The 16,619-nt window shown below is 40.6% G+C and overlaps 2 protein-coding genes across 2 annotated transcripts; both read right to left on the reverse strand.

The window, feature by feature from the left end:
- Positions 1-202: 202 nt before the first annotated feature.
- On the reverse strand, positions 203-8,436 carry cbr1l (carbonyl reductase 1-like). The gene is made up of 4 exons (XM_067375491.1): positions 7,831-8,436; positions 6,804-6,984; positions 6,589-6,712; positions 203-1,673 (listed from the first exon to the last, which is right to left on the reverse strand). Exons 1-4 carry the CDS (start codon positions 8,117-8,119, stop codon positions 1,434-1,436), a joined length of 834 nt encoding a protein of 277 aa, XP_067231592.1. The 5' UTR covers positions 8,120-8,436; the 3' UTR covers positions 203-1,433.
- Positions 8,437-9,915: 1,479 nt separating this feature from the next.
- On the reverse strand, positions 9,916-10,833 carry LOC137012253 (olfactory receptor 52Z1P-like). The gene has a single exon (XM_067375386.1). The coding sequence runs from the start codon at positions 10,831-10,833 to the stop codon at positions 9,916-9,918; it is 918 nt and encodes a 305-aa protein (XP_067231487.1).
- Positions 10,834-16,619: the final 5,786 nt, after the last annotated feature.

Below are 16,619 nucleotides of genomic sequence, written 5' to 3' on the forward strand. Positions count from 1 at the left end.
ATATATATATATATATATATATATATATATATATATATATATATATATATATATATATATATATATAAGATTTTAACATGGTAACAGCATACTTTAATTCAAATTAATATAGGAGAGGTAATGAATGAGTTGAGCTTGAAGATATTCTTTAGATTTCTATCCTATGCTGCCATCTAGTGAAACAACTTGGGTGAAGATAAATTAGTAGGTTTTTACTTACGCTTTTCACAAATAAATGAAAAATTAATAATGATACTTCGACTTTTTTCTAAAGTGATTTGACATTCTGAGTTTTCAGTATGAAATTTCAGCTTCAATAATTATTACACTGGCAACTTTTGTGTTGCAGGCTTTTCCGGCCCTCATGTTAATTCATTTACACAAAGTAAATCTGTGGCGCCCTCTAGCGGTTACACATCTACCATACTTTCCCTACGATTCAAAACTGTTTCGATAATGCTTGCCTTAGCCTTTTGTTCAGTTATGGGGTGTTATCTTAAAGTCACAAAGTAAATACTTAAGGAAACATTTATCGATTTATTTAAAACAAAAGTATGGAGTGAAATAAGATATTCTTGCTTTTGCTTGACTTCAGTGTTGAAAAATTGTGATTATGATCCAAACAAGCGGGTTTATTGTTTAATGACACTGAGGGTAGGGAGTTTATTGGTGTTTTATCAGAGAAACAGGCAGATAAACAACTAATTCTCTGCAATGATAACTGCTTTCTGTTGGCCAATAAGGTTAAGATACTGCCAAATATTACAAGTTTTACAGATAGTTATATGATGGCTTTGATTTCTCAAGAGCAGATACTGCACCAATAAAAGCCTACATAACATCAGTTTTGTTTTACTTCCTTTAATCGTGTATGGCGAGGCGGGTATGATTGTGTTTGAATTGCAGGGCACAAAAGTCCATCTTGTATAATACAGTAAATATTTCTCTAACTAATGCTCAGAGTATCCTAAAATAAGCACACGAATTCAGCAGAAATAACCTTTGAGCATGAAGAATGTGACTGCAGTCAAGCTTACAACCAATCATTTTAATGGTTACAATTCAAGATCAAAAGTTCACAAATGTTTTGGCAAGCTAAATATTTATTTAACTTCATAAAGCTGGAATGTATACAGATAGTAAAATTCTGTTCTGTGGAACGATTTGAGGTAAAAATCTGTTTATCTTAGTGACAAACAAAATGACCTTAGAAACTGAACAGATACTGAAAATCTGATATGAAGAACTCATAAATGATGATACAATTGCTTTCACGAAAACTGCCATGTACACGTCATAGCTTTTTAAAATGTAATTTCATGTAGTAGAAATTTTACAGTATGCCTCTTATAATGTCTCATATATTTTGGAAAAGTTACTTTCAGATCATATCATTATTTTCAGATGAACTGATGGCGCCTGTTTTCTGCACTCTACCATTCCTGTACAGTCTTGTCCCACACTAGCTGTCCATGCGGCTCTTTGGCTCCTTCAGGCAGCATGGCCAGATAAACAGGAGTTTCTGCTCCTTCCTCTGGACTCTTGGTAGCATTTGATCCAGCCATGTCAGTCCGCACCCATCCTGGACAGCAAGCATTCAGGAGGATACCATCACCTGGCCTCGTCTCGCTGATAGCTCGAGCCTGGATCTTTGACAGCACAGTCACACCAATCTGAAAAAAAAAAAAAAACAGTAAACAAATACAGTTCAATTCCTTTTCTGACAGATTTTTGTCTGGGCTTGCTTTTTGCTAAAATATACAACCTAGAAAGTTTAGGCAGCTGACTTGTTGCCTCGATGACTCTGCCCTATCAGGCAATGACTTTACAGGCTGCGTCTGAGCATGAAGGGACCACACAAAACTGATTTTGGACAGACTTCTGGGGCAGCATAATTGTTTAATGATCCACATAATAAAGGGAGCTTTGCTGATAACTGAGTTAATATTTAACAAATATAATTTGTTACATTTATATAGTGATTTCTTGGAGACAGAGTGATGAAGCCAATCAGTATGTGGGGATGATTAAGAGGCCATGATGATGGACAGAGGCTAATGGGCAAATTTGGCCAGGATGTCAGGGATAAGGCCCGTTCACACCAAGAATGAAAACTAAAATGGTAACTATAATGATAACTACATTTGCGTCCACACCAACAAACGATAATGGTCTGTTTATTCTAAACTCACGCGCTGCTTAAATGCCCTAATTGAACTAAGGCCTAATCCTGGCTTAGTCTAAGCCCTGTCTGTGAAACCAGCAGGCCTTTATGTTACACTGTTTGCTAGCCTGGCATAATGATCTCATCGTTAACACTTTTAACAACATTTATTCTGAGGGTATGACCGATTGTTTTCAATCCATTTTCTTTAAAGTATTCTTGAAAAAGGGGTTTGCAGGGCTCGACAATAAGGACTGCCCGATGGCCCGGGGCCAGTGTGAATGACGCTCGGGACAGCAGACTGAACGGTCAGTGCTGTGGGGTGTGCGATATATATCATCTATGATATCGTAATTGTTGATTTAACGATCCGATATTATCGAGTATGTCCCTCACTTTACAAAAAACAAACAAAAAACATTCAATGAGTGCACGTATACACTACGTGGCGTAGTCTAGTAGGTTAGACTAGTGCGCGTGCATATTTAGAGTGTACGCTTTCACTGCGTGATTTAGTCTATTAAAATGCTTAACAATATTTAAAATATAAGTGAGTTAATCTAATAGCTTTTGGTGTCATAAACCTATTTATTGAGGTTAAATGTAACAAAGACAACGAAAACAAAAACTATGCTTATTTTATAGGCCCATTTTCTTCTCTTTTACTTTTATTAATTTTTTTGTTGTGGGGCCAGTAGAAAAAATCCTTAGCGTTGAGTCCTGGGTTTGATTTGTAAAACAAACGTGGCTTTTTCTGGACCTTGCCGATTAACTTCTCTGCAATGTCGTCTGCCATTTTAAATGCGCGAGCCCTTAAATTAGAATGGATTCTGATTGGCTGTCAGTGTTTTTTCATTCAACAGCTGGGAAAAAAAATCATTCTGAAAGTGATCCCAATATCGTTATCATTATAGCTGTGGTGTGGATAGTGCTATTCATTTATATTTAGAACGATTTTTCAAAATACATATTTATCGTTATCTTTATAGTTATCGTTCTTGGTGTGAACTGGCCTTTACAGCCCTACTCTTTTCCAAGGACATCCTGGGATTTTTTAATGACCACAGAGAGTCAGGACCTCGGTTTAAAGGGTTAGTTCACCCAAAAATGAAAATTCTGTCATTTATTACTTACCCTCATGCCGTTCCACACCCGTAAGACCTTCATTAATCTTCATTCATAACACAAATTAAGATATTTTAGTTGAAATCCGATGGCTCCATGAGGCCTTCATAGGGAGCAATGACATTTCCTCTCTCAAGATCCATAAAGGTACTAAAAACATATTTAAATCAGTTCATGTGAGTATAGTTGTTCAATATTAATATTATAAAGCGACGAGAATATTTTTGGTGCGCCAAAAAAACAAAATAACGACTTATTTAGTGATGGCTGATTTCAAAACACTGCTTCAGGAAGCATCGGAGCATAAATGAATCAGTGTATCGAATCATGATTCAGATCATGTGTCAAACTGCCAACGGCTGAAATCACGTGACTTTGGCGCTCCGAAAAGTAGATTCGATACACTGATTCATTTGTGCTCCGATGCTTCCTGAAGCAGTGTTTTGAAATCGGCCATCACTAAATAAGTCCTTATTTTGTTATTTTTGGCGCACCAAAAATATTCTTGTCACTTTATAATATTAATATTGAACCACTGTACTCACATGAACCGATTTAAATATGTTTTTAGTACCTTTATGGATCTTGAGAGAGGAAGTGTCATTGCTCCCTATGGAGGCCTCATGGAGCCATCGGATTTCAACTAAAATATCTTAATTTGTGTTCCGAAGATTAACGAAGGTCTTATGGGTGTGGAACGGCATGAGGGTGAGTAATAAATGACAGAATTTTCATTTTTGGGTGAACTAACCGGGTGTGTCTCATACGTTCTGAAAAGTGAAGCCACGGGCTCTTTGATCGCCCCCTGGAGGCTGGATGCAGTACAGGTCATAAACCCCGCCCTCTCAATGCAGTCGAATGAGACTTCAGTGAAAACTTAAAAATAAATTCTGCTTCAAATAAAACTTTATGAAAAATGGTTTTGGTCATTTAAGGTAGTTGTTATCACACTGATATATATTCAATTGTTCGTTTTTGTGATGATTTAGATTTTAGCTAGCAATTTGATGCTATAAAAACGGGGCGTGTCGTCATGATTCGAACTTGATTGACAGCTCAGCTTGTCTGAGGACTGTCGGAGCTTCGAGGGGAGATTGAAGATGTATTAACTAACTGTTAATTTTCGATTTCTTTGTTATTTAACACCAACAAAATGAGTTGTTCAGCAGTAAACTGTACTAACCGACCTACAGGATCTGACGGATCACTGAACCTTTTTCTGTAACATTAAATATGGGTGTTATAAGCTAATTAATAAATGTTATTAGTTAAGATAACACACCTAATGTTAACAATGTCGGGAAAAAGCAGGTGATCGTTATCTGGCAGTTACTTATTATTTTTATGGGTATAAAATAATAATTAGCAGGACAAAACTAATGATAGCTTACTCTAATTACAGCAATCGATCTCCTGTAACATTAGTTGAACTTGATTTAAAATGGCAGGACCGTTTCTGACGATTTAGAGTTGTTTCTAGTGGCATATTATATTGATTTTATCTACTGAATTTGCTGTTTTAAAAGTATTATTGCTCTAGAAATAGAATAGCCTATTATTTTATAGGTAGAATTTTAAATTGTATATAATTTTTATAGTCTATTTAAAATACATGAATGATGACGCAGTCGTCTGGGCGGAAGTTTGATATCGCGACTCCGCCTCCGGCTCCACTGACGGTTCCTTCTGCGCATGCCCAGGCTCCAAACTTACGTATTGCGTAACATGTCAGCGCCCATTCGGTCGGCCATTTTGGCTTCAGTTCATTACAATGGAAGGAAGCGACGTCGCGTCGTCCATCTTTTTTTACAGTCTATGGAACTAACCCTTTAAAGTCTCATCAGAAGCACAGTGCTTTTTGACAGTATAGTGTCTCCTGCTGATACGCTGACATCTTGAGTCTGTGCATAGTGAACTTGGAGCCTGAGTCTGTGCAGTAGTGAGCACGAAGTGGAGCCGCCCACACTACCGCAAAATCAGTTAATACTGCAGAACAACACATTATGTTGGTGTGAAATAAACAGTTCTGGAAATGTAGATATTAAAGTTAAAGCTCCAATCTCCTCCCAAAGATCCAGAAAAAAGTCAGTTGGTGCTTTAGTGACTACTTCGCTCAGAGAAGCTGTCAATCTCAGCTGTCAATCATGATGTTAAAACCTGAGTTTTTATACCATCAAATAACTAACTAAAAACAAACTTATTTAAAGAATGAAAACTTTAATTGATATTAATGTGATAAAAACCACCTAAAATGACCAAAAAAAAAAAAAAAAAAAAAGACGTGAAATCTGACTAGTTTGTCTCACGTCCCATGACATTACATGGAGAGGGTGGGGTTTATGACCTATACTGCATCCAGCCACCTGGAGGGGGATGATTGAGATGTTTTAGCAAAGCCACTGGAAGGCAACCCTGCAACCTTTAGCCAAAAAAGCATAACGGCTAATGCTAACGCTCCACCTCTGGTGGTACGCTGGTAAAGAGACCAGAGGCCACTTTTTGAATGGATGTCAATGGATGAGAGGCTTCACTATGCTGATTAAACAGCTTTTGTGGGAAAATAGCTAATCATTTATTTAATGGACAGCCTATTTGCTAATCTTCAGAATGTTTTACACTAAACAATATACTTTCTTTGGGAACTATATGTAGATTCTAGCTTGATAAAAATTATTTTTTTTTTTAGAGAAAGCAGACTAGGGAATGTTGCGACTGATGTCACTGCCATTACACGATAGGCTGAGAGGTGCCACATGTGATTAAGTTAGCCGTTACATTTTCTCCAATGGTGAGAGATACAGATCCTCTCATCTCCCTATAATATACAATCTCTGGCTTTAGCTTCATTTTACAGGACGCGTGTGGCACGCTTGATCAAGACCCCCAACAGACCACAGGGTGAACACCCCCTGCTGGCCTCATTTAATTTTAATTTAATACCAATTTCTCGTTAAAAATATGGGAAAAGTTGGTCAAAAACATACATTTATACAAAAACTGACGACCAACTGCAACTTTTAGATGCCATTTTTATTTTTTAACTCAACTGTCATGGAATGGAACATGCAGGATTGTGGGATATTAAAGGCAGCAAAGGATATGTTTATGCTGCCTTCAAAAAACAATCAGATAAAGCTATCTCAGTAGACAGGATGTGACAAGATCATTGGATTCAGACATGCCTTGTTATCTTCCTACCACCGTATGCTGCCTGCGGAGGTGGTGTTTTTTTGTTTTGTTTGTTTGTTTTGTTTTTCAACTTTCGGACACATCCACAGACAAATAAGGATGTTTGTTACCTTGGTGGTACCATAGGCAGTGTTTGGCCAGCCCTGAGCCGTATGATCCCCTGTCTGTGCAGCATGAACAAACTCTCCCATCAGCAGGCACAACTCCTCCTCTGACAAATCTTTATTTCTGAATCTGTCCAAAGGCAAACATAAAACCAAAAAAATCACTTGACACATGCTGTTTACTTTACTTTATCACTTATTATAAAAATTGATTCACACACTTTGCCTTTAGCTCAGCATTGCACTGGTCAAGCGATTTCTTGCTAACAAAGCTGGACACATTGACCACTCGAGCATTGGGTCGAAGTATCGGCAGAAGAGCATGACACACCCACAGCATTCCCCAGAAGTTGGTGCGCATGGTCACCTCGGCCTGTTCTCCAAATGGCTCTGGTGCTGAATCTAGAAAAAGAAGAGAATTTCAGATGAATGTAAATGGACACAGAATGTTCTTTTGTTACAAAAAAGGGAATGAAAAAAAGAAGCATTTTTTTTTTTTATTGAAATGCATGTTTACATAGAAAATATATTGAAAAGAGAGACTGTGGAATGCAAAAAATAAAAATAAAATAAAAAAGAATGATGTGAGTGTGAGGATTTTAGCACAGAACATTGTATGGACCAATCATAATATAATATAATAATCAGTGTTGGGTGTAATGCATTACTAGTAATTAATTACTGTAATTTAATTACTTTCCCCTTGAGTATGTAAAGTAAGGGATTACTCTTAATTTTTCTGTAATCTTAATTACAGCTACTACTGAGGTAGCTGCATTAAATACTCTTTAGAACAATTCTATATAAAACAATAGCGGATGATTAAACATAAAATGTAATGTCTAGTGTTTAAATGTATGTTTTTAATGTAACCTCCCTTTAAATACTTTGTTAAGTTCAAGAATATTTTATATTATTTATTTGAAAGAATTAAAAGAGCAGTTCCATGTCTACCACTGGTCAGTATGGGATAATATGAAAGTGGATATGGGATTTAGAAAGTAATTAGTAATAAGTAATGCAGTACTTTTTAGAGAGAATAATTAGTTAGTACCGTGATCTAATTACACTGTTGAGGATGTAATTAGTTGTAGTAATTAGCTTACCCAACACTGATAATATAATATAATATAATATAATATAATATAATATAATATAATATAATATGTTTTAATTGTTCTTTGACACTTTTGACACGGAATTTAAGGATGAAAGATTTACGCAGGTCTGCGTTAAAAAACCACTAACGTTTGAAAGCAATTCCCGCGTTGTTGATAAGAACATCCAGGCCACCGTACTTCTCCTCCAGAAACTTCTTGAGTTTTAGAGAGCTTCCCTGGTCACAAATATCAAGTTGATGGAAGATTACGTTTTTGCACCCCTCAGAATGCAGTCCAGCAAGAGCCTCTTGTCCCAGTTTCTCATTCCGTGCAGTGAGGAGAATATCTCCTTTGAAACCTGCCTTGCACAGCCCTTTAACAATCGCCAGTCCGATGCCCTTATTTGCCCCCGTAACTACAGCCACTTTTTTGGACATTGTGGATTTCTGTTGTCTGCCGTTAAGCAAAGAAATTAAGTCAGGAAAATGAAGAATCTGCACTCTTCTGTTTAATGTTTAATGTTCCGCACTTGTAGAGAGCGCGCGCAGCTCCTCCTCTAAAAACGTCAAGAACAAAAGAAAGTGCAAGTCATGCTTATGTTGCTATTTCATGTTTATAACATTTATTGATAGCGATGTTTTATTGCCCACGGGTAACTTAAATACAACATGTTATACAATGTTATACAATATAATATGTACAAATGTCAGAAGACTGATTAAAACATTATGTAACGTTTTTCTTTAAAATGTACAAAATGTATATAATGAGCAAACACATCATGAATCCGTCTTCCAAGCTGTGCTTTTGTCTTATCCTGAATCAGTGTACGACGGACTATTTTAGACCGAGTGGGACGCCAACCGCTGCGGAGTAACCCAGCAACGTAACCTGCGTCATACATAAACAACAGAGAGGTAGATTCGGCTACAATGTTCTTCAGCAAGAAGCTTGCAATTTTGTTTATTAACCGCTAGAGCGCCAAAAGTTACACAAAGTACTTATATAGCCTATGTAAAATAAATGCAAAACCAAGAAACGAACATTCAGATGAATCATTGCCAAATATTTCATGAATATATTGCAATGAAAGTATATATTGTAAGTAGCCTAGTGCCTGGATGGGGCAATCTTGATAGTATCATTGAGTGTGGGTCAAAAGCACATGTAGGCTAGAGAAGTCTTGTTTTTGTTCATTTGCTGCCATCTGCTGTTTAAATAAAGCAATTTTATTTTGCACGTGGCATCTCAGGACAGCAGGTGCTGTAAAAGCATTTAATTCGTAATTTATTTAACGCTCAAAGGACGGTCATATTAGGATATTTGCATTTTGTTCTATTTCTGTTGTCTGTCTTTGTTGCTTATTTGCATGTTGTGTAATTTAAATGCATGGGGACATTAAATAAACCAGATCTTGCCAGATTAAATATGATTAAGTTCATTGATGTGCGGTTGATAGAGTGCTCTGGAACATAAAAGATTCTATCAGCTTTTAACCTGGCAAGAAATGCTATAAAACCAGGCTGTAACAAGTAATATAGGATGATGCAATGAAACACAACTCATCACCCAGCCCAGTAATCAACAGTTGTTATTTTAAACCTATATGAGGCCTGACACATGAAATATTAGTCAGAAAAAATATACTTTTTTATGGAACAGTTTATTGAACCTTTAGACAAAACACACACACACACACACACACACACACAAAAGAAGCTAAATAAATAAATAAACATTTGCGTTTTTTGTTGAATATCATATTTGATAGGCTACATCAGGATTTTATGGCTCATATGATATATGAGAATATAAAGAACGTTAATTTTTCAAAGGAAAAAAAAACACCTCAGTTTTATTCAAAGGCCCAAACTGAAGGTTGAAATTTTTAAAATTATACTAAAAAGCCTTTTACTAAAAAAAAATATATATATAAAATATCAATCAGGAACAGGAAACGTAGATTGTGTACAACATATTTTGATAATTTAAAGACCAGAAATCAAATATGATACAGGCTTGCATTTAAAATATTCTTTAAAATAATATCATGAATGATGACAGACTACTGCATTTCAGAGGGCAACACATCATCTTGCATATGACTTATAGTCAGATATTGTTCACAAATGTTGGGAACGTCAGATGTTTATTGACATAATTAAATATTTGAAAACATGCACATTTTTCGTCTAGAAAATAAAGATCCTATTTCAAAGGCAATAACTTGTTCTTAAAAAAAAAGTCTACAAATATTGGCTCTCAGAGCCTGAACACTCAGCCCATAAATGGCTGGATTCAGAATAGGAGGAAATATCAAGAAATAAAGTGACATAACTATTTGTGTTTCAAAGGGAAGATAACTTGTGTCAAAGCGACTTTGTACAATTTCAAAAAAACAGCCCACACTGTAGTTCAATATTGCAAATAAGTGTGGTGTGCAGGTCTTCAGTGCTTTTATTTTAGACTTTTTAGTGGAAGTAAAGCATATTTTTAGAATATGTCCATAGGAGTAGAGGATCATCGCAAGCTGAGGAAAAGAGTATACAACAACAAAAAACAATCCAATAGCACTCACAACATGTGTGTCATCACAGGACAGTTTGACAAGAGAATAGTTGGAACAGTACACTCGCCCAATTATGTTTCTACAGATTGTCAAGCGCAGAGTCAGAATAAAAAACAAAGCGAATGCCACTAAAGGATAACCCCACGAGAAAGCAATTAGTTTATACACCCTTGTGATTGTCATAATACTGTGATACTGTAGCGGGTAGCAGATGGCCACATAGCGATCATAGCTCATCACTGACAGAATGGTGAATTCTATGACAGCATATGTGTGCAGGAAATATGTTTGAGCCTTACAACATGCCAAAGATACCTCATGAGAAGGAGACATTAAAGTAACCATCAAGGATGGAAGCAAAACCGTGCCACCATAGATGCCATTTACAGCCAAGTTACATAGAAAGACATACATAGGTTTATGAAGAGCCTTGTCAGTAATTATGATAAAAATCAGAGTAGTGTTAGCAAAGAGTACAAACATGTACAAGACAAAAAAGATCATGAAGTAAAGGTATTTAAGATCATCCATTCTGTAAAGGACCTCCAGCATGACTGATGACACAATCGATGAGTTTGTCATCTTCTTTAAATTGTTCAGCACACTGTAGTAAAAAAAAAAGGTAAATTACATTCTTGCCAAGTAGTTTAAATCAGTTGTATAAAACAGAAACAAGTTTTAAGCAGATGAACAGGCCCTCCTTGTATGTGGCTACTGCAAATATCAGAGACAGGAAAAATATTTATAATTCATTACATAACAAATATCCCAGATTTTTCAGGTTAGCTGGATAACAGGTGAATGAAAGACTGACTCTCCTCCTCTCCTTCTCTGTTTATATTAAGGGTACTGTACGTGTAACCGGAAAATTGCCCAGTGTAATCAGATCACATGATCTTTTCGTTGTGATTATGTAAATAGCCTAATCTTATGGACGTTTGAATTAATACTAAATGTATAAATCAATGGTAAAACTATTATGTGTGTATACAGATTAGAATTTGTTGGTATAACTGCTAAATGGCATTAAAATTCAAATAGCTTGCTTGATTATTTCAACAGGGAAAGCACCATAGATAAATCAACAGTTTAAATATGTTAGAATAATAAAGTAAAATTACATACAGTGGGTACGGAAAGTATTCAGACCCCCATAAATTTTTCACTCTTTGTTATATTGCAGCCATTTGCTAAAATCATTTAAGTTCATTTTTTTCATTGACAGAATGAAATTTTCATTTTAAGTTAATTGACAGAAAAACACAGAATTGTTGACATTTTTGCAGATTTATTAAAAAAGAAAAACTGAAATATCACATGCGCTTAAGTATTCAGACCCTTTGCTCAGTATTTAGTAGAAGCACCCTTTTGATCTAATACAGCCATGAGTCTTTTTGGGAAAGATGCAACAAGTTTTTCACACCTGGATTTGGGGATCCTCTGCCATTCCTCCTTGCAGATCCTCTCCAGTTCTGTCAGGTTGGATAGTAAACGTTGGTGGACAGCCATTTTTAGGTCTCTCCAGAGATGCTCAATTGGGTTTAAGTCAGGGCTCTGGCTGGGCCATTCAAGAACAGTCACAGAGTTGTTGTGAAGCCACTCCATTATTTTAGCTGTGTGCTTAGGGTCATTGTCTTGTTGGAAGGTAAACCTTCGGCCCAGTCTGAGGTCCTGAGCACTCTGGAGAAGGTTTTCGTCCAGGATATCCCTGTACTTGGCCGCATTCATCTTTCCCTCGATTGCAACCAGTCGTCCTGTCCCTGCAGCTGAAAAACACCCCCACAGCATGATGCTGCCACCACCATGCTTCACTGTTGGGACTGTATTGGACAGGTGATGAGCAGTGCCTGGTTTTCTTCACACATACCGCTTAGAATTAAGGTCAAAAAGTTCTATCTTGGTCTCATCAGACCAGAGAATCTTATTTCTCACCATCTTAACAAACTCCATGCGGGCTTTCATGTGTCTTGTAGTGAGGAGAGGCTTCCGTCAGGCCACTCTGCCATAAAGCCCCGACTGGTGGAGGGCTGCAGTGATGGTTGACTTTCTACAACTTTCTCCCATCTCCCGACTGCATCTCTGGAGCTCAACCACAGTGATCTTTGGGTTCTTCTTTACCTCTCTCACCAAGGCTCTTCTCCACCGATAGCTCAGTTTGGCTGGACGGCCAGCTCTAGGAAGGGTTCTGGTCGTCCCAAATGTCTTTCATTTAAGGATTATGGAGGCCACTGTGCTCTTAGGAACCTTAAGTGCAGCAGATTTTTTTTTTTTGTAACCTTGGCCAGATCTGTGCCTTGCCACAATTCTGTCTCTGAGCTCTTCAGGCAGTTCCTTTGACCTCATGATTCTCATTTGCTTTGACATGCACTGTGAGCTGTAAGGTCTTATATAGTATAGTGTGTGGCTTTCCTAATCAAGTCCAATCAGTATAATCAATCACAGCTGGACTCAAATGAAGGTGTAGAACCATCTCAAGGATGATCAGAAGAAATGGACAGCACCTGAGTTAAATATATGAGTGTCACAGCAAAGGGTCTGAATACTTAGGAACATGTGATACTTCAGTTTTTCTTTAATAAATTGCAAAAATGTCAACAATTCTGTGGTTTTCTGTCAATATGGGGGGTTGTGTGTACATTAATGAGGAAAAAATGAACTTAAATGATTTTAGCAAATGACTGCAATATAACAAAGAGTGAAAAATTTAAGGGGGTCTGAATACTTTCCGTACCCACTGTATATAGCAGTATAAAATGTTGATTAGAAAATTGTTTCCTTCCTGGATGCCGTTACCACAAATAGCCTATGCAGATGTGTTAGATGTGACCTGTAGGCCTATCAGTCATCCAGAGGCTATACAGAATCCACTTGATCCTGTACTGATTGGCTGATGATCCTCTCGTTTGATCGGATCATGGTGATTGTATGCTAACGCCAATTGTAAACAATGCAGCCTAATTAATTTGTTTTATTAATATATTGCAGGGAAAATTAGTTGGACAGTTGTACAGTTATATAGGTGTTACAGTACAGAAGGGACGGAGGCAGATGTAAAACAAACAGTATGGTTTATTGATACCAGCAGAGGTTGACAGAAGTGCAGGTGAGTAATACGTGATGTAGAGATGGATATAGCAATTCAGAATGGTGATACTGTCCTTTATGTGGTCGTAGGATAGAAGAACCAGGATGGCGCTGGAGACTTGGAACTCTGGAGACTTGGAACAATCACACACAGGAGGAGAAGCACACGAGGGAAACAGGAGCCGTTGGAGACAGGTAAGTAGTACGTCTGGATTCCTTAAGGTAAGCATACAGGTACGGATGATACAACGAGACCAGACAGTGAGTGTGTGTGTGAGTGTTGGCTTCTTATAGTGCTGGTGATTGCGGTGATGATGAGGTGCAGGTGGCGGTGATTAATATTCGGGTGATTGAGTGCGCTGAGACTGAGTGAAGGCGGAACCTGGTGTGTCTGTGACAGTACCCCCCCTCCCACGGCCCGCTCCTGAAGCGTCCACCTCTATGACGAAGGGCAGCTCTGGGTTAGGGTGGACGTGGAGGGGAGCGGTGGTAAAGGCATTCTTGAGGGCTTCGAAGGCGTTGGTGGCTGTTTGATCCCAGGACAGAGACTTGGGCTGGTTGCGGAGTAGGTTGGTGAGTGGATGAACGATGGAGCTGTAGTTCTTTATGAAGCGGCGGTAGAAGTTTGCAAAGCCAAGAAAGCATTTGAGTTCTTTTATGGTGGATAAAGTGGGCCAGGATTTGATAGCTTCCACCCTCCCCTCATCCATCCGGATGCCACTGTGATCAGTGATGTATCCGAGGAAGTGTACTGAGGGTTGGTGGAATGAACATTTTTCTGCTTTTAGGAAGAGATGGAACTGTCGCAGGCGTTGGAGGACCTCCGCAACGTGGTGGCGATGTTCGGCCAGGCTACGGGAGTAGATGAGTATGTCATCTATGTAGACCAGGACAAACCGATGAAGAAACTCCCGGAGCACTTCATGGATGAAATCCTGGAATACGGAGGGGGCGTTGACCAGGCCATATGGCATGACGAGATATTCATAGTGGCCGGTGGGCGTGACGAAGACGGTCTTCCACTCGTCCCCTTCGCGTATCCGGATGAGGTTGTATGCGCTGTGGAGGTCCAGCTTGGTGAACACAGTGGCACGACAGAGATGTTCTAGAGCAGCTGGGATGAGAGGAAGGGGGTACCGGAACATGACTGTAACTGTGCCGCAAGCCTCCGTCCTTTTTAGCCATGAAGAAGAAACTCAAAGCAGCAGGGGAAGTAGACGGGCGGATGTAACCCTGGTTAAGTGCCTCTTTGATGTAATCCTCCATGGCCTTCTCCTCCGGTACAGACAGGGGGTAAATCCTTCCCCTGGGCACTGGCTCACCCGGTAACAGATTGATGGCACAGCCCCATGGCCGGTGTGGAGGCAGCTTGGAGGCTCTTTGAGGGCAGAAGACGTCGCTGAAGGGGGCGTAACAGGCAGGAATATCCACGGAGCGTTTCTCAATCAGGCTCTTGATGGAGGTGGTACAGAGGGAGAGATCATTCACACGAGCAGACTTGGGAACAGGAAACTCTGAGAAACAGGTATCGCCTCACTTCAGGATTTCGCCCGTATGCCATGAAATGGTTTGGTTGTGCTGCTCTAGCCACGGGCGCCATAGAACCACGTCAGGTGGATTCCTCCAGAACCAGCAGATGAATTTCCTCCACATGAAAGATTCCCACACGTAACTGAAGAGGACCCACGCACTGACTGATCTTTCTTCGGCTTAGGGGTTTGCCCGGTGACTCAGCCTGAGTAACGCCAAGACCTCAGTTCGGAGAACGTGAGCGTCGTCCGAATTCACCGAAGTCTGAAGGATCCCACTGAAGTGTGGGGGTCTTCGGGCGAACTGGAGCGAGTAGCCCTGACTTACGATCCCTAGAACCCACTTCGACAGCCCGGGGATGGCCCGCCAAGCCTCGACCCGGGTTGCGAGGGGTTGAATGACATCGGCTGGCGGCCCGCCCGAGGGGGGGCCGCACACCGAGGGGAGTGGAAGAGGAAATTTGCCCTTTATTTGAAAAGGTAAAAATGTGATCGCCGTGAGAACGGCGGTTTGTGTGGGCGCAACATATGTGGGCCCGTCTGCAACACTGAGCATCTTTCCCACGCCCGGATGTGAACGAGGCGGAGGGGAAACTGCACAAAGAAGCTTTGGGGGTGGTCCGGCCGCGGCGAGACATTCCCCTGTCCTCTTCCTTCCTCTTAGATCAGGATGACTTAGGCGTTACAGGGTCCAGCGCAATCTTGGGCCGAGGTCCCTGTCGTCTCGGGAAGGAGCGTTTAGCAGAGCGAGAGTGCTGGCGGTGCTCCTTTGGCGGTGCTGCCTGGGAGGCAGAGGGGGCAGGCTTGCTCTGCTGAGCCGGCGCAGGCCTGGGCCGGCTTGAAGCAGATGCGGAGCTGGAGCGTTTCGGTAGGAAGTGTCTCATGGCTTGAGAAGACTTCTGTGCTGCGATGAATCGCTCGGTGAAACCCTCTACCGCTGGCCCAAAGAGACCGGAAGGCAAGACAGGGGCATCTAAAAAGGCCATCTTGTCCGCGTCCTTAATCTTAGTTAAGTTGAGCCATAAATGGCGTTCCAGCAAAACCAGGCTGGCCATTGATCTGCCAATGGCCTGGGCGGTGGCCTTCGTGGCTTGCAGGGCTAGGTCCGTGGCGCTGCGGAGGTCTCTGAAGGCAGGTGCATCGAAGCCGTACTCGTCCAGGGAGCAGAGAAGTTTAGCTTGAAACACCTGGAATATGGCCATGGTGTGGAGCGCTGAGGCAGCTTGGCCCGCAGAGGTGTAGGCTCGGGTAGCCAAGGTGGAGGTCGTTCTGCAGGGCTTAGAAGGAAGGGCTCTTTTTGTCTTCCAGCCCACAGCTGCGGGGGGACAAAGGTGAGCAGCCACTGCTTCATCCAGGAGTTGAAGGTGCTCATAACCCTTTTCTTCGGCGCCGTCTACAGTCGTAAAAGCCGAACGGTGCGTGGTGTGCAGGCGGGCAGAGTAAGGGGCGCGCCATGACTTCGTCAGCTCTTCGTGGACCTCTGGAAAGAACGGAGCAGCACGTTGGCGAGGGGCCTGGCGTCTTCCCGGCAGGAACCACTCATCCAGACGACTCCGCGACGGTTCCTCCGGCGGAGCCCAGTCTAACTCCAGCTCCTCTACAGGTTTTAAGAGGATGCGGAAAAGTTTGGCGTCCATACCCGAGCCGTGTCCAATGGGCTCCAGAGGGGGCGGGGTCGTCCGACTCACCGACCCATCCTTCTGCCTCCGAAGCCGCGAGGGACATTGAGTCATCGAGCGGCTCTTCATCCGATCC

Source organism: Chanodichthys erythropterus, chromosome 22, assembly GCF_024489055.1.
Source record: "Chanodichthys erythropterus isolate Z2021 chromosome 22, ASM2448905v1, whole genome shotgun sequence".
Lineage (NCBI taxonomy): Eukaryota > Metazoa > Chordata > Actinopteri > Cypriniformes > Xenocyprididae > Chanodichthys > Chanodichthys erythropterus.